This window comes from Sciurus carolinensis, chromosome 8, assembly GCF_902686445.1.
Source record: "Sciurus carolinensis chromosome 8, mSciCar1.2, whole genome shotgun sequence".
Lineage (NCBI taxonomy): Eukaryota > Metazoa > Chordata > Mammalia > Rodentia > Sciuridae > Sciurus > Sciurus carolinensis.
The window spans coordinates 116,593,590-116,614,836 of NC_062220.1; the positions used below are offsets into that span (position 1 = coordinate 116,593,590).

A 21,247-nucleotide genomic window follows, 5' to 3' on the forward strand; every position below is an offset into this window, starting at 1 on the left:
CAAAAAAAACTATGTTTTCTTTTGACTTTAGGCAATTAATGACCACATTTGACTGCCTACATTTCCTATCCAACAAGTTTGGCAAAAGAGAAGATAGAGAAATTAGAGAATCTTCCAGAATTTGATGGATGCACAGATATCAGTTTGAGTCCCTCTTGCAACACCTCCCAAGTGATGGTCAGCTGCATTCACACCTCTGATGACAAGAACTCCCACCTTTCAAGGCATCCGAATCTATGGTGTATCATTTTTTTTTTATTAAGACCCTCTTTACCTTGAGCTGAAACTGACCCATGTCCTACTTCTACTCTACTGGTCCAGAACAAGTCAAATCTCTCTTCCACAAGCTCTTATTATATCTAAAGATAGAGGTAGTGCACTCCCCTCTTATTCTCCAATCCAAGTTTCCTCTCTTTGTATGTCTGCCTCTCACTAGTCATGGACTTGTATGTCATCACCCTTTCTCTCTGTTTCCTTCAGCCCCTTCTCTCTTCCCTAGTGGGCCTCAAAACCAAATAGATTAATCTAGACACAAGCTGTCTGGAACGAAAAAGGATGCCCTTCTTGCCTTCCCATTTGGCTTTAACGTCCTCTAGCTCCAAATTCTGTGTTAAACCTTTACGATTCTTGGCAGCCATGAAGATTGAGCCAGTTCCTCTAATTCCCATCACTATTGGAGGATGAGCTCTAAATTATTTGGAATTTTTAACAAGACCGGTTTTCTTCTCCTTGCAATTTAGATTCCTGATAAGACCAATTTGGTTTGCCTTAATACAGTCACTTAAATTTTTTTCACTCCAATCCTTCCAGGGTTTGGCACATATTAGATGACTTCCTGTAAGCCTACTCTAAAGGGAAAACTAATTAAATTACAAAGGAAAATATCCAGGCAAATAATTTCTCCCCACCAACATTGGAAACTAGTGGGGATTGTATCTATCTTTTGAACCAGACAGACATTACTCTATTTAATGATAATTCCTTCAGTGCTTAACTCAGTCCTAGAGATGTATTCCTGGAACTTGTGTTATTCACAGTATTCTGCAAATCAGGAAAATCAGCTTCACTTTGGACCTTGTGAGAAATGCAAATCTTCAGTTGCCTCCCAGAGACCTACTGAATGAGAGTAATAAGCTCTTCACGTGATCCTTATGCACAATTAAGTTTAAGGAGCCTGTCCTAAACTATATTAGAAGTCATCATTCTCTCCTTAATGTTGTTTTGACCTCTCTTGGGAAGTAGAAGTGCAGACCCTAGCTATATAAATGCTAAGCTCTGGAGGACAAAAAGTTTGGGGTAAAAGAGGCTGTCTCCAAAGTCCCCTGCTTTACTGCCAGAATTTTAAAGGTCTGTTAACAGGGCATTCATCCTGCCCAATGGGAGACACTGTTACTCAAACCACATGTCAACATACATCCTGAAGACTGAACAAAATTTTAGCCATTTCACCTCTAAAATCCTAGAGTTGATAGGCTCAAATTAAGACTCCCAGGATATCCTCATATCACAGTAAAGTTATTGAGATATCCAAATGGAAATCTACCAAAGTCAAAGACTGTGAGAAATACTTCCACAAACAATTTAGTGCAAGAAACAGGATTATAAGGAGTTTCCAGATGGTTATACCAACCATCGTAGACAACAAAGATGGTCTACTGGAAAACTCATCTGCTTTCTGACATGGCATGGAATTCACAAGAGGAGTAATAGATACTGAAAGCTCTTCACAATCAGAACAGTTCTACTTTCTCCAACCCCAGCAGCCCTGCCATGTTCTGTCACATCCTCTACCTTTTGGCAAAATCACAACAGCTCAGTCTGCTAGACCTGCTCTGTGCTTTCCTGCCTCCTGTTTTTATGTGTTTCTCCTTCTTGAAACTCCCTCTTTGTTGAACTCTGCCTACCAAAACACTGTGCTAGTCATCATGAGGTATCTCACCACTGACATCATCCAGAGCTAATCTCTTCCCCCTCTGATCTCTTTTCCCACATGTTGTCTGTTCCACTCTCCTGGTGAATTTCACACCCTATGTTGGCACTGTAGTGCTCCCTTATTCATGGTGTCACTGATATCAAAAGTTTGAATGTTGGGAAAACAACAGGAAGCATTGTGGCAACCAAATACCTTGCAGTTGCACTTCTTCCTACTGGCTGCCTGAAATTGGCACTCTTCACAGGAATATGCCAAGGTTCTCTCTGTCCTAAAGAGGAGGCAATGAACTTGGCCTGCCCGGCCTACAGAGAGCCCATAGGGACAGCAGAGCATTCTAGAGAAATGTCTCTATGTCAGTTTGGCAACCTGTTAAGTTCAGCATTAGTAAGAACAATACCACAAGTGGGGTAGGGGAGATCTGATCTTATGGGTTATATTCTATCAAACAGACAAGTTTTTTTTCAATGCTAATACTTGGTATTGGCAAGTAAATTTTCTCTTCCCTATATTTCTGGTATTTTAATTAAGAATAAAAAATTGATTTTCTTATACTATGTGAGGACTTATATACTATGGGAGGGACTCTATCTTAAGCAAATTATCTGAGACACAAAGATTTATTTAGAAGGATTTCATTAATATGTTCATTACCATGCAACCTACACACCATGTCATCCCAAAAATGTTTAAAGATATGCATGTGTGCAGATTTGTACATAAATTTATGGAAATATCCAAATTTAACAGACTCTTTGAAAGAGAAAATAATAAATACATTGTTTTACTTCTTTATACTTTTTCAATTTTTTCATAATGAGTTTCTGTAATTTTATAATCAACACAAGTCTTTAAAATCTTTGACAATGAAAGACAACAATTCCAAGGCTCCTCTCTTAGACTCACTGGCAAAGCCTGAAAACTAAGAACAAAGTTATGTATTTGTTTGGGGGTACATAGAAAAAGATATGAAAATGTCACTAAATACTAACTGCAATAGTGTTTTGTGTGACAGGAAATAGAAGATGGACATCTTAATCCACTTCATCTGATGTTAAAGCTGGAATTACCTTGGGAAACATTGGTCAACATTGTTATTTTCAAATGAAAATAAAATTATAGCCCAGAGAAAGAAGGTGGTTTGGTTTACATATTAATGTTATCTTTACTTCCATATCCTAGGGAAAATAAGCCCAAGCACATCTCAAGACCACTAACCTAGGGGCCAAGAATTACCCAAGGAAATGGAAAAAATCACATTTGTCTTCCTACTTAAAAATTAGGAGCAGTCAATGGATTTGAGAAAGTATGCTAAATGTTTCAAAATAGCTAGTAGAAAGAATTTTGAATGTTCCCGCACAAAGAAATGATAAATGTTCTTATCATTACACATTTTATATATGTATCGAAATGTCACATTTTACCCCATAAATATGCACAATTAATCCATGTCAACTAAAAATTATAAAAATGTATATTTTTTAAACTATCCTGTATCAAAAATCATGTTTGAATGCAGTAAAGGCTTACATCCCCTTCTTTCCCCTCCTTCTAAGCACACTGGGAACATTTCAACCTGGTTCTAATCCTGGCTCTTCTGTCCCAAACTATGTGACTTTTCTGCTTTGAACTTTAATTTTGTCCATTATAAACCAAGGATAAGAATCCTCCTTATTCTAATCCACAAGGGTATTGTTGGGCTTAAATGAGGTGACAGGTGTAAGAGACCACTAAGAAATTTTGCCCCACAAAGTCATACTATTCATGAAAAATACTAATAATGACCTGTGTTTTTATGGCGTGCCTGAGTTTCATCAGAGTGAGAGTTGTTAGTTCCTCTTGGAGGGAGAAAGATCATAACTCAAATGGAAATGCACTCAACAAATTTCAAGAAACTGCTTTCTTTGTTAATGAAGCATGTAATTCCAAAAATATCCAGAACACTGGAGTTGTCCCCCTGCTCTGCCCTCCTCTTTAAGGGACATAAGGAGATACCAGAATCTCCTCTCCAACCTTTCTCTGGGCTGTGCTAGAGCATCCATTGGGATGTCCTCCCAACAGTGATTCTCAAACTTTAGCACACATCACCACATAAGATACTCAATTAAGTCTGCATTTCAGAAAAGTAATGAATATATTTTTTAAGTATAAGTATGTCCCATGAAATATTTGGGATAGTGTATCCTACAAATGTGTTCATTGTTTGTACAAAATTCACATTTAACAGAATATCCTATACATTTATTTGCTAAGTTTGGCAATCCTAATTAAAATCTCCCGGAAGCTTTATTAAAACAGATTGCTGGGTCCCATTCTCTAGAGTTTCTGATTCAGTAGGTCTAGGTTAGGGCTAGAAAACGAACGAGGTCTGGGTACCTCACTTAGAGAGCTCTACCCTGGGAAAATAAGAAAAGGAAAAAGGAACGCTGACTTTTACAGTGCCTCCAAGTGTTCAGCCATGAACTCAATTCACTTTTTCTTATTTAATGCCCAGAAAGTTCTGCCAGGTTGGTTTTATTCACATTTTTATTTTACAGAGGAGATGAAGGATCAGAGGAGTGAAGTACCTGCCCAAGTTCCCATAGCCAAAGGTTCTTGAAGTCCAGGAGGCATAGGAGAAGCCACAGCCCTCCACTGACGTCCTCTCTTTCTGATATTTTCTTCTGAACTTCCATGAAGGGGCACAGTGCAATGAGACCTCCTACCGACCACCTCACTGTACACTCAGGAGCTGCATGTGCTCCACTGCATCATGTTTTATTTCAGATTCTTCCTTCACCTTCTCAGGAACTGGTGGTCTTTAATGTTAATATCTCTTTCCCTTTAGGAACTCTCTTTTCAATAAGGGAAATTTGAAAGGATTTAACCTTTGACACTGGCCATTTCTCAGGGATCAAACTTCCTGGATTAGAACAAAAAATAAGGTGGGGTTTGTACATTCCGAATATTTTATTTCTGAGTCTCTGGTAAATATTTAGACACAGCTTTGCTCCAGAATCATCATAATCTCTGTTTACTCTACATCAGTTCACATCCCCACAGACAATGATTGTCTTTCATTCATTCCATGCACACACATTTCTCCCCTGACCAATCAATCAAAGTGATGGGCAGTCAGGAAGCCACTGCCAAACTGGTATTTTCCCACCAGTTTTTGGCAGGTGAGGTCTTCTGGCTGCATTTAGAGGTTTAGGAGACTGGAGAGCAACCCACCCACCAACAGATGGGCCCATCTTTGAAATCATCAACAACTCCAAAGGCCCGATTTAAATGTATTGTATCTCTCCCATGCTGGCCCTTTCAGTCCTTTATATACCCCCCACATTCCTTCCTACCTCAGTGCCTTTGACCATCTGTTTCTTTTGCTTAGATTGCTCATCCACGATTTTCCTTCTTTTATATTTTTTAATAATTTAATTGATACATAAAAATTACACAAACTTATGTGGTAAAATGTGGTATTTCAATACATGTATACAATGTGTAATGATCAAATCAGAGTAATCATCTCAACCATTTCTCATTTCTGGATGACTTCTTCTGATTCTTTAGGTCTTAGCCTAAATGCCCAATATTCAGAGAGGTCCCCCCTATGTAGGCAAAGAAGACCCTTCTCCTTCTCACCTACCCTCGACTCAAATGCTTTTCTTTTGTAAAAACAATTACTTGTAATTTTATATATATATCTTGTAGAAATGTGAGTGACATACACATGTATACATATATACATATGCATATATATGGGCACCGATCACAGAATCTGGCATATAGTAATCACATGTAGTTGTGGAAAAACAGAATAGCAAAGCATAAATAGATAAATGAATAAATGACTGAATTCAAAGCTTAAGAGGGAGTATCTGCAAATGAGATAAAATGATGATAATGATGATAGCCAACCCTTGATCAGTACTAAGTGCATCCTGTTCTAAGATATTCACATGTGTTAACTGATTCAATCCTCAAAACAGCTCTACAAGATAGGAGCAATTATCTTTATTTTGCAGTTGAGGAAACTGGGGCACAGAGAGAGTAACTCACCCAGAGTCATGTAGGTAGGAATGCATGGAGCTGGGATTTTAACCAAGGCATTCTAACTCCAAGTTTGTGCTCTTAACTATAACTCTAAATCACCTTCTGAATATAAAGTTCACCCATAAAGATTGATATAGTGAACTCACTTTGCCATATGCCAAGATACGACAAGGAAGGCCCAGATGTATTTCTTAATGCAAAATCCAAAGACTTCATCTTAGTCGATAGTTTTAGCACTCTTCTGACTTTGACCAACTAGAAACACTGATTGAAATTTAGCTTGTCCTTTCCGTTTACAGAAGTGTTAATCTCTTAGAAAATACTGGGAAGGTAGCCAGTGGGAAAGGAGAATCTGGGAGCTTACATACTAACTAGGTGACAGCAATTTGGCTACACACCAGTGGACTGATGCCTAGGAACACAAATAGTACATGGGGAGGTGAATGGCAATACATTTGTCAAAGAAGCTCCTCAGAGGACACTCAGATAAGAAGAATGGGAGGCAAATTGCTCTACCAAAAAAAAAAAATGCAAAGGAGGGAAAGAAGTAAGATAAGAGGAAAAAGTGGAGACAAGCAGGAAAAAGAGGAAGAGAAGAAAGGATGAGAAGGTGGTAGAGCAAGATGAAAGTGAGAAGCAGCCTAAAGAGGAAGAAAGGAAGAAGAGAAGGAGGAAGAGAACAAAAGAACCAGGTTGTTTAAGAGCAAAGCAGGAGCTAGCAAAATTTTTCAATGAAAAGGAGATATATGAGAACTTTCAACTTTTACAAAACTTGACTCAACTCAAAAAAATCCAATGTCTTGAGATAGTGAGGAAGCATGGTCACACCAGACTTAACCAAGAGGTCCAGTGTGGACTGAAATTGGATACTCTAAATAGAGACAGGCTTGTTTTTCCAGTTTTACTATTATGAGCCTTAAAAGAGAAAAAAGAGAGCAGCAAAAATATTTTCCCTATGCACAGGGACAAAAATTTGGAGCACTGCTGGAGAAGGGCTTTGACTTGAATCCTGCACCCTCCTAATCTCCTGAATTCTTACACTTGCCTAAACTATGTGGTAGCTACACTACAGAACAGAATACAAACTGAGCTCCCAGGTGATAGCACTAAGAGGGCCAGCATGAGGATCTGCAGACATTTCCCTCACTCTCTTTTCTCAAATTCAGCTCCTGTTTCTCAAGTGCTTGCTTTCAGTGTAAGCTCTTGGAGTAGTCATTGTAAGGGATAAAGAAAAATTATGAAAAGTATAGGATTAGCCCTCATCACAGGGTATTCAATAAAAAAAGAATATAGACAGCTTCATGTTGGTAGAAAGCAATCACAATAAGAAGACAGGGTCGAATGGACTTGGAGCATCAAAGGAAACAGAAATCACTTCTCTTAGACTTTTGAAGGGTAAACTCTTTGCCATTTCTTTTCTTTTTGCCTTGAGGATTTCTCCCTCGGCGGGCTTTCTATCTCTCCTGTGTCCATTTGCCTAGTTCCCTCTCTTTTCTCTTTGATTCATGAGGTCCCATCTGTCTCGGGCCTGCCAGGTTTTTACAAGGCACACTTTAGGTCCTCTAGTGGCAGTATAAGTGACCAAACTTTGATTTGATCATTAGATTTTAGAGACTTAAAATCAAATCTGGTATATTTTTCTCCAGAGGGTTTTAAAAGTTTGAGAAGCTGTCTTCTTTCTCCAGGGGTAATTTCCATAAGGGTCTCTGGTCAACACTAAATGAAAGAATTTCTTGGTTTTCAGATTAACCTTTAGACCACACCTATTGGCCTCATAAATGTCCTCAAAGGACAAAGAGAAAGAGACCTGAATAACCAGAAGAACAGAGGGAGGTCTAGCTCTGTCCTTATCTTTGTGTGAACTTGGGCCATGGAGTTAATCATCATCCTTATTATACTTGCAAACTAAATCACTGAAAAGTCAATCAGATAAGTGATATGACAATCTTTGAAAAGTTTCTAGTTGAAAAAAAAAGAAGAAAAAGAGTTAATATTGAGGCTTTACTGCCAGATACAACTCTGAAACTGTATATATGTTCTTAAAACAATAGATCTGGTCCCCTGCCTGTTTTTGTAAATAAAGTTTTATTGGAACACAGCCATACCCATTCATTCATGCACTTTTCATGGATGCTTTTGTGCTACAAAGCAGAGTTGAGTGGTCATGACAGATCACAGCTAAAAAGATGAAAGTATTTACCATCTAGCCTTTTACAGAAAAAGTTTGTTAACTCTTTCACTAAGGCACTGGGATATAATTCTCTAACAATAAAAGAAGGAAAGGAAGTCTAGCTGTTGAGAGACACTATAAATCTCCAGGGTTTTTGCTGGTAATGGACTAACTAGCATGACCACCCACTTCCTATACTTCCCCCTCCTCTTTGGCATTCTATCTTAGAATTTTAGTCCTGGAAGAGCATTTGAGACCCCACTGAAAGTTTTTGCCATGGCCAGTAGGCCAAGAGAGATACCAGCTCTGGAAAGCCTCTGGCTTCTATAATGATGCCTTTGGGCCAGCACATTTGAGAACTGACATTTGAGACGCCTCATCTGACCCCTAACATTACAGAGGAAACTCCCTGAGACTCAGAGAAGTTAATGAATTGCCCAATGTCACAAAGTTTGGTTAAGTCAGGTCCTTTGGTTCCTTGTGCAGTTCTCACTCCCTGCCCTCTGGAATGCTTACTTCTGAGTAGAAAGAGTTCCCAAGGGGTTGGCCCAGCCTTGTACCCAGTGCTCCCATGGAGTCCACTCTGCCAATGTATCGTTATGATCAAACCCCTCTCAAAAACAAGAGTTCTGGGGCTGGGATTGTGGCTCAGTGGTAGAGTGCTTGCCTTGCATGTGTGAGGCACTGGGTTCGATCCTCAGCAACACATAATAATAAATAAATAAAATAAAGGCGTTGTGTCCCTCTACAACTAAAAAATCTATTAAAAAAAAAAAAAAAAGAGTTCTCCCTGGGTGTGTCTGGGGGCCTACCTCTCTGAATAATTTCTGCTGCTTCTAGTTAAGAAGTAGGAAATTCCCTTTCAAAACTCAGCCCACGAGTTTCCTGGCCTTCCTGCTTTCATATCTTCCATGCCCCTCAAATAATCATCACAATACAGCACATAGGCAGCTGCTAGTTAAAAGTGCTAAGACAAGGTGCCACCAAAAAAAGGAATCCTGAGCTACCAACCAGTCTACAATTACATAAGAACAGCTTTATGGTTTCATGTTACTCAGTTGAGTTGGCTTGACTTGTTTTAAGAGTGATTCAGGCTCCTGCAGGCCTCCCTGCCTGACTCTCTGTGTAAGCTGACTCTTGTAATTTCAGCCCTGGAGTCCTTGCTGTTTCCCCTTTAACAGTCCCTCACTTCTGTCCTTAGACCAAGGTGCAAACTTGTTTCCTCTCTGGGACTCACTAACTTTTTAGGAATGAGGCCTGTTTTCAAAGCTCCTAGATTTTCACCTGTGGTATGTACATCGTAACCACCCTTTCCAAGGCTCCCTGAAATCCCAGGAATGCACAGAACCAGCCTCTTCTCTATCCAATCTCCTTTCAGATTTTATGAGCTGATTTCCTCCGACTTTTCTTGTGGGTGACACTTCAGCCCTCCATGCCTCAGGTATCAACCCAGGGTCAACACAACTCCTCCCTGCCTAAAATCTCCCTGGACTGCCTTTCAGAAACTCATCTTGGCTGTCTTCTCTTCCTACAGCATAAAACAACTGGGGCAAAAGGCAGATGGAAGGGGCACAGGGCCCCATTGAAAGCTTTTGCCACAACCAGCAGGTCAAGAGAAGTATCAGTTCTGGAGAACCTTTGATTCTGTAATGATGTCTTTGGGCCAGCACATTTGAGAATTGATATTCTGGTTATGGACTTATTGACCAATGGTGGGCTTGAACTGACTTAAATTTCAAAGAGAAATTGAGTATAGTTTTGATGATGTTTGAAATTCTTCAGTTTTGGAAGGAAGGTTCTTAAATTCGTATTTTCTTGCATCCCATGTTTTCCTTTAATCCCTTCTTATAGGTGCATATTGCTATGTGTTTAAAAAATTTCTTTAAAATTCTAGAGTGAAAATCATTGTGCTTAGTTTTTTCTAAAGTAGCAGGTTTTAAACTTTGCTAGATCAACAGAATGTTGTTCTTAAACAAAATTTTAGTGGATTCCCCTTTTATAAAATAAATTAAAACCTAGTTGTTGGAAAGTAGAGAAAAGGAGAAAAGCAGTCCCTGAAGCAATTCTGCAGAGCCCAAGTGTGGTAGTGAACATAGTATAAAAACACTTCTTTGGAATGAAACCATATTTGGTTTTTTAATTGGTTCTCTTTAGTTATACATGACAGTAAAATATATTTTGACATATTTATACAAACATGGAGTACATCTTATATATTTATGTTAGTCAGCTTTGCATTGCTAATACCTAAGAAAAACAACTTAGAGGATGAAGGATGTATTTTGGTTCATGATTTCAGAGATTTCAGTTGATGTTCAGCTGGCTCCATTGCTTTGAGGTGAGGCAGAACATCATGGCAGAAGAGTATGGTGGAGGAAAACTGTTCAGTTAATGGCAACCAGGAAGCAGAGAGAGAGGAACAAGAAATACCCTTCAAGGGCACACCTGCAACCATGCCCACAGTCTACAGTTTCCACCATCTTCCAGAAGTTCTTTCGGTTATCAGTGGATTAATCCACTGGTGAGTCCCAGTCATCATGATCTATACACGTCCCAAAGCCACCATCTCTGAACATTGCTATATTGGGAATCAAGTCTTCAACACATGAACCTTTGGGGAACATTTTAGATCCAAATCATAACACCATATTTTAATGCATCCAAGACACCAACTATCATAAAATGTATCATGTAATAGAAACAGTGAAAACAAATGTTGGCACTTAACCTATGGTATGCCACTGGTTGGCTTTGAGATACAGTCCAACTCAAAATAACATGATACATATGTATGTATGTATTTAATTTTATTTATATTCCTGCAAATCCTTAAAATGCAGCCAATGTGTATCTGGAATTGATAATTTTCAGGAGTATAAGTAAATATGCATATAAGTCATCTTAATTTATTCACACATTGAACCTAAAAGTCAAATTTAAGAAGTTAGCAGCAATAGTTTCGGGTAAACACTAAACTTCCTTTTACTGAGCACTGCTAAGTACCGTGCACCAGATAGATGCCAACTGAGGGAGATGCCTCAGCACTCCAGACCTTACTTCCATTTCTTAATGTTCCCTTCTTCATCTTTTTTTGTTTGTTTGTTTTGTTTGTTTGTTGTTGTTGTTGTTGTTGTTGTTTCCAGTTCTGAAGATTGAATCCAGGGGCACTCTACCACTGAGCTGCATCCACAGCCCATTTTATTTTTTGTTTTGAGACAAGGTCTCGCTCAGGCTGGCCTCAAATTTGCAATTCTCCTGCCTCAATCTCCTGAGTAGCTGCAACTACAAGTGTATACCATGACACCCAGCTAACATTCTCCTTGATTGATCACTGGCAATGCACAGTGTTGAGTGTAACACCTGCATTACTTCATGTTATTCTGATACACAGGCAGATTTAGAAATCTGGATTTACATAATCTATCTTAGATGGAAACTATGATTGGGGAAAGAAGATTCAAGTGCCTCATCACAGAAGCAGTGGATTCTGCACAAAAGAATTGGTTAGAATAATCCAATCCTGAGGTATGCACAAGGGAAACAACACCCACGGAAAACCCCATATAAACCACTGAGTCCTCCTGCTTAGGGTGGGGATAATTCCTCTCATCAATCAACCATAGCCCAGAGCTAGACTACAGAAAATATCAGGAAGTAAGAAATCATTGCTGGTCAAGGTATGAGGTATTCCCAGACCCAGATCAGACCAAAATGCAAATCTCCTAATGGTGATTCTGCCCCTGGCATTCCCTCTCATTGGCTTCTCCAAGTCTCAGAAATTGGAAACTGAGATATCACCCCCAATAAATCAGCCCTAAGGGACAAAAATGCATCTGAATTACAATCAATAGAAGAGAAAATAGCTATCTAAAAAATGCATTGATTTATCACCACTGTTAAGTGGCGAGTTTCCTATCCTGAGGGATGTGGAAAAGAAAGGGGGACTGGGTACAAACAGACTGGATGAGCATTTGGCAGGCTTACTATAGGGGGCATTGAGGCATTACATAGTATAGGGAATGCACTGTTTTTGAAATAATTAAACAAACTTCTAGGAGCTGTTCAATTCTCTAATATGAAAAATCTCAAATCCACTAATTTTTCATGCCAATTTGCATATGAAATCCATAGGGTGGCACTGTCCAATAGAAATTTCTGATGTTGGAAATGTTCTAGATCTACACTGTCCTATATGACACCCTTTATCCGCAAATGGAAATCAAGTACTTGAAATGTGGTTAAGTGACCAAGGGATGCTAATTTTATTTTAAATAGATCGTGACTAAATCACATAGGACAGGACAGGTCTAGAAAGGATACTCAAACCTTGTCTTGAACTTTGGGATCAGAGCTGCCTCTTTAATGCCTGCTTTTAGGAAAGTACCAAATTCCAAAAATGAGAAGACAAAAAGCATTGACACATAACTGAAAGGAAGTATTAGATATGTGTGCCTCTACCCACTAAGGAGTAAGAGAAAGACCATCATGAGGTACGTATCACAAAGTTAGCATCTGCCTACTGCTTCTGTCCAGCATAAGGATAAAATATAAATTACTTCACAGTTCCACTTACATGCAGAATCTAAAAGGGTTGAACTAACAGAAACAGAAAATAGGATGTTAGTTACCAGGAGCTAATGCATAAGGATTTGGAAATGAATGGGAAGATGTTGGTTAAAGGTTACAAAATTTCAGTTGAGTTGAATGAATTCCAGAGATCTATTATATAGCACAGTAACCATAGTTAATAATAATGGATTGTACACTTAAAAATTTCTAGGAACTTAGATCTTAGATAGACTTGTTGCAAAAATTTTGAGCTGATGGATCTATTAAAAAGTTTGATTTAATCGTCTCACTATGTGTTTATATATATATATATATATATATATATGTATATTATATATATATTTTCCACCTTATAAGAGTTCCTCATTTTTCATGATATATATATAAAGCATCACATTGTATACTGTAAAAGTATACAACTTCTACTTGTCAAAAAATTTTTTTAATAGAAATGACTTCAGGAGTAACCTAAGCAACTGTAAAAATTTCAGTTATTAAACTCCATCCTAAAATAGTTGGCTAAAGGCCAACTTCAGGATGTAATGATGTCCTGTCAACAGTGACGGTCTTTACTTTCTTGCTTTTCTTTCTTCAATCAACTTACAGCTGTCATCATCTTCTCATTGTATATATGTGTCATTACTCCCATCTTTCACCAGGTCAATCTCACTTGTATCTTAATCCCAAGGAATTGCAACATTTGGACAAATTGTTCAACAAGTTGCTTCAGTGAGAACTCTGGATCAAAATGGCTAGTGTGCTTAATTGATAACCCAGGCAGATTCCTATGCTGATATGATGGGAGGAATGTCTTAGTTTCTCTCCCCCCCACACACCTGTCCTTTGATTGAAAGAGTTCTGCCCATGTGAAAGCATCAGAGAAAAAAACACTTAAATATACAAAATATAAAATCCACCAATGGTTAAGAACTGCAGCTGAAAACAGTAGAAGGCTCCTCTTCCATTTATTCTGTGAATATTTATTGAATGTCTCCTATGTATCAGGCACCACATAAAACTCCAGGAAAGGTAGGACAGATAAAAATTTCTCTTAAATGAGAGAAAGTAAGAATGAGGTAGCAAAAGAACTTCTATTCACTGATTTTTCCACCTTGTAAGAGGTCCCCATTTCTCATAACACTTCTGGAAAGTAAATATGATCAATTCCATTTTATAAATAGAGAAATGAAAGCTCAGATTTGTCCAAGACTATTTTAATCTGTGTGTTCTTGTCTCTCCATGTTGCCTACCTTATGAAGTCTTTTCCTCTATCCCTTGAAGAATTCCAAGCATTGCTTATTTAAAGGCTATTTCATTAAAACAAGAGATTATAAATGCTTAGGAGACCTGGTGGGCATGATACCCATAATTAAGAATTTAGGCTGGGCACGGTGGCACATGCCTGTAATCCCAGTGGCTAGGGATGCTGAGGCAGGAGTATCGTGAGTTCAAAGCCAGCCTAAGCAAAAGTGAGGTGCTAAGCAACTCACTGAGACCCTGTCTCTAAATAAAATACAAAATAGGGCTGGGGATGTGGCTTAGTGGTCAAATGACCCTGAGTTCAATCCCCTGTACCCCCCCTCCGCCCCAAATTTTAGGTGAGAATGAAGAATCACCACCAACCAAAGCCAAGAAAATGGGTTCCTAAAGGAATTATCCCAAACAAATAGTATTTCAGAGAAAACTTACCGGCCACCATACCATACTTCGACCTGCCAGGAAAAAGCCTCCAACTGTCCCACGATTGGTGGAAAACATGGCCTAAAGAAGAAAGGGTCCAAAATTTAATAGAAAACTAGAAGAATGACCTTATCAGCCAAAGGACATACCTCCCCACACTGGTACTTCCTTTAGCCACTCCATTTTTTGATATTCTTTCACATTCCTATTCCCCTGGATCCTCAAAATACTCAGATGAAGGAGGCAGGGACCTACAGTTGACAGACAAGGAAACTGAGCCTCTGAGGCTTAAATAATTACCCCTACTGCCAGTGAAACAAACTGAAAATAAGGACAACTTCCTGGTAATTGTTTTTCTGCATTGTGTATTTCCTCATACTGAGAGTAAAGCTTCTGTGGGAATGCCAAGGAAGCCCCCTGCCCCAGTCTATCTATTACAGACTAATTAAATATACTTATGTATGCCAACTGGCTTTTGTTCTACAAATTACAACCACTTCTGTGGGTACTGCAGATAAACAATCTAGCCACTTATCCCTAGTTTGGTCAAACTGCAAAAAAAATTCATTTTTCCTTTTCCATCTTTTGCCTATTATGTGGGTGGGTGGCCAGATCCATTCAGTCAGGATCCAGGCAGGATCTCTAGGTCAATAACACTATCTCACTCTGAAATTGGCTTACAGCATGGCTTTGAACAAGTCCCTCCATCTTTTGTGTTAAATAGGAGGAAATGGAACTCTTTTTAAATTTTTAATGGTGCTTTACAATTGTACATAATAGATTTACTGTAATATATACATACATGCACAAAATATAACTATAATTTGGTCAGTTTTGTTCCCCAGTAGCTTTCTTCCCTCCTCTCCCCAATCCCTTTTGGAAATGGAACTTTTTAAGTCCTCCCTACAAGAATATCATAGTACCTAATGAAATATCATACTTTTGAAAAGTACTATATGAATGATATGTGACTTATATCTCAATAAATCTATTATCAAAAAAAGAAAAGATATTGTAAGATTGCAAGGCGTTGATACTGAATATTACATTAAAAGACAGACATTTGAACTCAATACAAATTTTTCCTCCCTGAAGATGTAAGTAGGAGCTTGCCAGAATCATTATTTTGGCGATATATTTTGACTGATAGTAAATACAGAGGAAAGGGGCAATTCTTCTAAAAAGAGGACAAGAGGAAAGACTTCACAGAGCAGACAGAATTTCAGCAAATCTTAGAGGAAAAGTGAAGTTATATTAAAGGGGAGAAAAAGGGAGGGAGATTTCGGGCTATAGAAAGAGCAGGTCAGTGATCTATGGGTGGAACTGCACCCAGCCTGGGGAGGGAAGGAATGGCTAATAGTGTTAGCTGTTGAACCTGACTAGGCATATGAACGGTGAGAGGGAGATGGAATGGAAGATCAGAACAAATGACAGGTTAAAAAGTACAGGCTGTATTCATAAGCAGTAGATAGCCAATGAAGGCTTGGGAGGAGAAATGTGACTTATATGTTTAATGCATGATGACCAGCTCTTCTCAGTCCTTCTTTGGAATATTGTTTCTGAGACTGTAGTTTATTTCTGTTTGAGCTCAGGCCTGGGCCCAGGTCCAGGCCTCCAGCACAAAATGGGGCAGTGTTTCTGCTCTTGTTCCCGGCCCTCTTCCCCCTTCCTCTTTCTCTGTCATTGGCTTTCTCTCAGCAGGCACTTGTTAATCTCTCTGAAGATGTTAATGGCCAATAGTGACTTAGCCCCACCAAAGGTATTTGTGTTTTCACAGTTGATCATGAGGCTAAAAAGTATCACTGGAGAAATTGATCTCTGATGGTGACATTTCAGGCATTTGGAAACTTGCCACTCATTCAGCAAACAAGTCTGAAGTGAATGACACATTGCTAGGTGCTCATACTACAAAGAAGTACTGGACATAGTTCTTTAAGAAGCAGGGTCATTTATGCATCTAATCAAATAACAGATTTGTTGAGCATCCCTGGGTGCTAGGAAGTACCAGGAAGAGCATCATCAGGCTTTCTGGACTCCTAGCAGGGTCCTCCACTGCATTTGGACATACTCTAAAGACTCTGTAGTGGATTTTTTGAGAATAACAAGAGAACCAACAGATCTAAAAAATACATAAGAAGGTCACTAGGGTTGAAATAGAGATAAATCCCAAGAACTCAGCCTCCAGCAGTGGGCTGGGAAAAGATCATTCTGAAGGTCATTTCTGAAATCAAAGAAGGTGGTATTTCCCAGGCCTGGTTAGGGACACAGGAGTTAGGGTCCAGACACAAGGATTTCCCAGGTGGTCTCAGAAATGAAGGGCTTAAAGGAAGAATGTGAGAGTAGGGTTTAGAGTGAGGTGCTGTAGTAATTCAGGAAAGATATTGGGGATGTACCAAAGGTAAAGAGAGGTACACCTCCAAAGGCCTTTCTGCACCAGTGTGCTTATCCCCTTCTTACCTCTGCCTACCCATCCCTCAAGGCCCTTCAAATGCCACCTTCCCTGTGTAACCTTACCTGACACTTCCCCATGGAAGCTTCTTCTATGAATTCTTCTCTTCCCCAAGCAAAAATAATCTCTCTATCCTCTGAACACCTAGAGAATTCCACTTTTATCTTGTTCAAAGTCCTTACATTTTTTTTTACTTTGTGTTACCATATTACAAATTTTTAATCCCTATAGAATGTAGTAAATGCCTTACGCATGGAAAGGCACTGTCTCGTGATCAAGATAGGCACAAAGGAAACTTCAAGGTCCCAGGGTTCACTTTGTAAACCATAGTGTTAAATTCACCCATCTATCCTACAACTAGAAGAGAATGAACTCACAATGGCAAACTGTAAGGTCAAAAGAAGAACAATTACAATGTTTTTTGTTTTTTTCTCAATGAAATAAAAACATCATTGAGCCAGAGGAAGGAGCTTTAGACCTCCGTTTAAATGAGGAACAGATTAAGAAACTGGAGATGCTGGGTCTGGAGAAAAGACTCAGGTGTGCTTGTTACCTTCTGATATGTAAAATGGGACAGTCATATTCAATACACCCTGCATAGAGCATAGAGAATAACAAACAAAATGGGAGAAGCAGTAGGATGTCAGGTTGAAGCTGGGTACCAGCTCCTTCTTGTCAGAGCTGTTCAGAGATGGCAATGGGGAGATTTTCTGCTGGAAGTATTCAAGTCAAAGCTGTTGACAACTAGTCAAAATGATTTTGGCAAACGGCTTAAAGAAGAGATGTGAGCATAAAATGTAGAGGGTTGAAGTCAATAAACTTCATCTTTATGAAGATATAAATAGAAAAAAAAGGAATCCAGCACAACATGGATACTGTCACTGCAATGCAGTGGGTGAAAGACCAAAGGAGAGGGTTTTCCAAAAAAGAACATTGCCTTAGAGGAAGCAAGAAGGAATATTGGAGAAAGCACTGGATTTGGTATCATCTGACCTAGGTTCTAATCCCAGTTGTATATTGATTCGTCTGACTGACTTCCAGATACCCTCTCTGATTCTAGTCTGTAAAATGGAAACGTAGGGTTCCCCAGACACCATTCTAGCTTAGGCATTCAATGATGATGTTGGTTCAAATCAGCACATAAGACAGGGGTCAGTAAATTTATTCTGTAAGAGAAAAGAGTCTGGTAGCAAATAATTAATATTTTGTGGGCTACATGCTGCCCCATTATTTTTCGTGTGTGTTGTTTTATTTTTATGACACTTCAAAAGTGTGAAAAGCAGTTGGGTGTGGTGGCACATGCCTGTAATCCCAGTGGCTCCAGAGGCTGAGGCAGGAGGATCACAGGTTCAAAGCCAGCCTCAGAAACTTAGAGAGCCTGTAAGCAACCTAGTGAGATCCTGTCTCAAAATAAAAAAATAAATAAAAAGGCCGGGGATGTGACTCAGTGGTTAAGCGCCCATGGGTTCAATCCCTGGAACCTAAATAAATAAATAAATAAAAGTGTGAAAAGACTTTTTAGTTTGTGTTTCATACAAAAGCAAGGTGTAGGTCAGATTTAGCCCATGGACCATAATTTTTAACAACCTGTGACTTGATAGGCTAGTTGAAATGTTCCAGCATAACAAACATAAAAATTCATTTTCAGAGGATATAAAGACCCCCAAGAAACCAACTAAGAGGTGGTGAAAGAAAAATGAAGATAAATACCAAAGAAGTAATAAGTCAAAGCTCAAATATGATTGAATGAGGCACAGATGGAGGAATATGAGACAATCAAAGAATGTTAGAAGTGACAGGGATGGGGTCGGAGGGGTGTTAGTGCAATGGGCCTGGACCCTTGTATCGGTGCAGCCCAGGGATTATGCGTGAGTCAGAATGCCTATCCCAAAGTCGAGCCAATCTTAACACTTTAATGGCAAAAAGAGGAGTCTTAACTGGAAGAAATTCAGCATGTTAAATGATCAGGGTACAGGGACACTGCTAATGGGGAAAGAGTAAATGTAGACAAATACCAGCAGGCTCATTAACTAGCATTTAAAAGGACAAGTGGTACTGATTCACAGATATTTCAAAAGTGCAAACACCATAAAAAATGTAAACATCTGCATTACTGGCAGGGCTAAAATGAGATTGGTTTAGAGAACTGAGATTATCGGGATTGTCAGGAAAATGGGCAATATAGCATGGCTACCAAATTGTGGATTCACATCTTGGCTCCAATGTATATCAACTGGGGAGGGGTGGGAGGTCTTAAAGCAAGCACAGTGACAGGGTGCCTAGTACCTTGAGAAACAAGGAGTCATGATACCTGAGTTCCAGGAACAAGCCCTTGTATTACAAAATCTTAGGCAAATCACAACCACATGGGGTTTCAACTTCCTCTTTTGTAAATTGGGGATTAGCATTCCTGTCTTCCCCTGTCTTGTGACTTTTTGTAAAAATGTTCTACCCAGCTGACCATTTTGCCCATTTTACTTAACAGGACAAAATTTTCAGTCAGGGTGACACCCTGAAGGGTAAATGACAATTGTATTAAAAAAATTCTAAAGTCTATAAAGAGTTTTCAGATTCGTCTCTGCAGATCCTCACAATATCTTTGGGAAGTCATAAGATGCAACTGTACCTATTTTATACTTGGGTAAACTGAGGCTGCAGGAAGATATCCTACCTGGTCATTTGGTTCCAAACATGTGAAAGCCAGTACAAAATTTGAGTATTCTGGCTCCTACTTGAACATTTTCCACCGTATGGGGAAAGCTGAGAATATCGAGGAAGAGTAAATCACACCAACCCCATGTGACAGTTAAGGAGTCTTTCTGTTATGTGTGGCTTTCATAATTCCTTTTTTAAAAATCCACATTTCCTTTTACTCCTGAAAGGTTCAGTGCCCATAGAAGGGTTAGTGCCCACTCTTCCCTCTAAGTCCAAAGAATTCAACACAACCAGGTCCTGCTGGTACAGTAGCCTCCCACTATCTGTCACCCCCAACCAAGACAACCCTTAAAAGTGATTGGGATATTTGCACACTTTTAAAACACCTTCTCTCTTAGTTGTTAGGTGTTGCCAGAGTCTGTCATAAATGAACTTTCCAAGTTCCAGGAAGCAGAGAACAAGTTTCTCTGGTTTGGTGTGTCCCCAGAGTCCCAAGGGGAGACACATGCACTTCCCTCTCCACTGTACCCAGTCACTCTCTGGTTTTCCGCCTCCTGCTCCACCTAACTTCCCCATCCCTAATTAGCTCCAGCCCCTGGGATTCCCTCCCAAAGACCTCTTGTTTAACCTTCCCCAGGAGTAGTGACACTGCTCATCCACCCGGACAGACAGCCCCAAGCACCTAAGCCTGACAGAGTCTATGACTTCCTGGCTCTACACGGTTTCTTTTCCATGTGAAATTGGTTAACTAAGGTAGGACAGTAGTCACCTGCCAGGGGACCCTTTCTTCAGCCTGGCCCTTTCCTGCCCTTTACACTCTCTCCTAATTTCAGCAATGCCCTGCCTTCCTTCTTTGCTCACAGGCCCGGGAATCTCCCTTGGCTTTCCTGACTCTTCCCTTGGCATCCCTCTAATTTCTGTTCATGCTTGCTTGCCCGCCACACATTGTGCCCCTCAATACCTCTCAAGGATTTCCAACGCTTTTCCACTCGCCTGCAAGCCCATCCACCCCCTGGCAGCTCAGCGACACCGTGCACCCTCTGGTCCCGCCCCCTTCAGCTCCCGTCTCAGGACCCCTACTTACCCATAACCCGACGGCCATCACTACCACAAAGTAGATGACGATGACCGAGATGTCCGCAGCATTTCGGATGCGCTCATAGGATTCTACTGGTGCAGCAGTGGCTGCGGGCGCCGAGGTCCAGGTGTTACTGTCCATGGCGGTGGCCGCAAATCCTTCCTACTCGCCCGGCTGCTCACTTCTTATTCAACCTCCGAGTTAATTATCAGCCCCGGGGGAGGGGACCCGCGATGGTGGGGCAGCGGGCCCCTGACTCAAAGCTCCTGCGCTACTGTTGCTGCTGCTGCTGTTGCAGGTGTGCTGCGCTGTCGGCGAGCTGTGCCGGATTTGGAGTGCTGAATGAGGAGTCAGCCAAGCTGTTAGCGGGGCGGTGTCGTCCAGGACAGGTAAAGGCTGTCCCATGAGCAGGGAGGGGCTGACCAGAAGGTGGTGCCCGCGTGGCACAAAGGCCGAGGTTCTCTAGCAACGGGAAACCACCAGGCTGCCACGCCTGGCCTGCTTTGGGATTCCACCTGGGACAGAGCAGGAGTGGCTCCAGAGAGGGATCCCTGCGCCTGGGGCCAGGGACCTAGAGACTGTTGATCACCTGCCACCTGCTGTTCTTGGACAAGTCCGGGAACCTCTATGGACCTGATTTTTCCATGTGTAAAATGGGTGCAGAGTTCTTCTAAGTAATCA

The 21,247-nt window shown here is 40.2% G+C and overlaps 1 protein-coding gene across 1 annotated transcript in view; it reads right to left on the minus strand.

Annotated features, from left to right (window-relative positions):
• The window catches only part of LOC124990660 (sodium/glucose cotransporter 1), a 72,202-nt gene extending 51,315 nt beyond the window's left edge, over positions 1-20,887 (minus strand). Inside the window, exons 1-2 of the mRNA XM_047560890.1 lie at positions 20,573-20,887; positions 14,394-14,465 (exon numbers count right to left, since the gene is read on the minus strand). Of these exons, the coding sequence (XP_047416846.1) occupies positions 14,394-14,465; positions 20,573-20,707 (207 nt within the window). The 5' untranslated portion in view covers positions 20,708-20,887. The remainder of the gene's footprint in view (positions 1-14,393; positions 14,466-20,572) is intronic.
• Between the last annotated feature and the right edge of the window lie 360 nt (positions 20,888-21,247).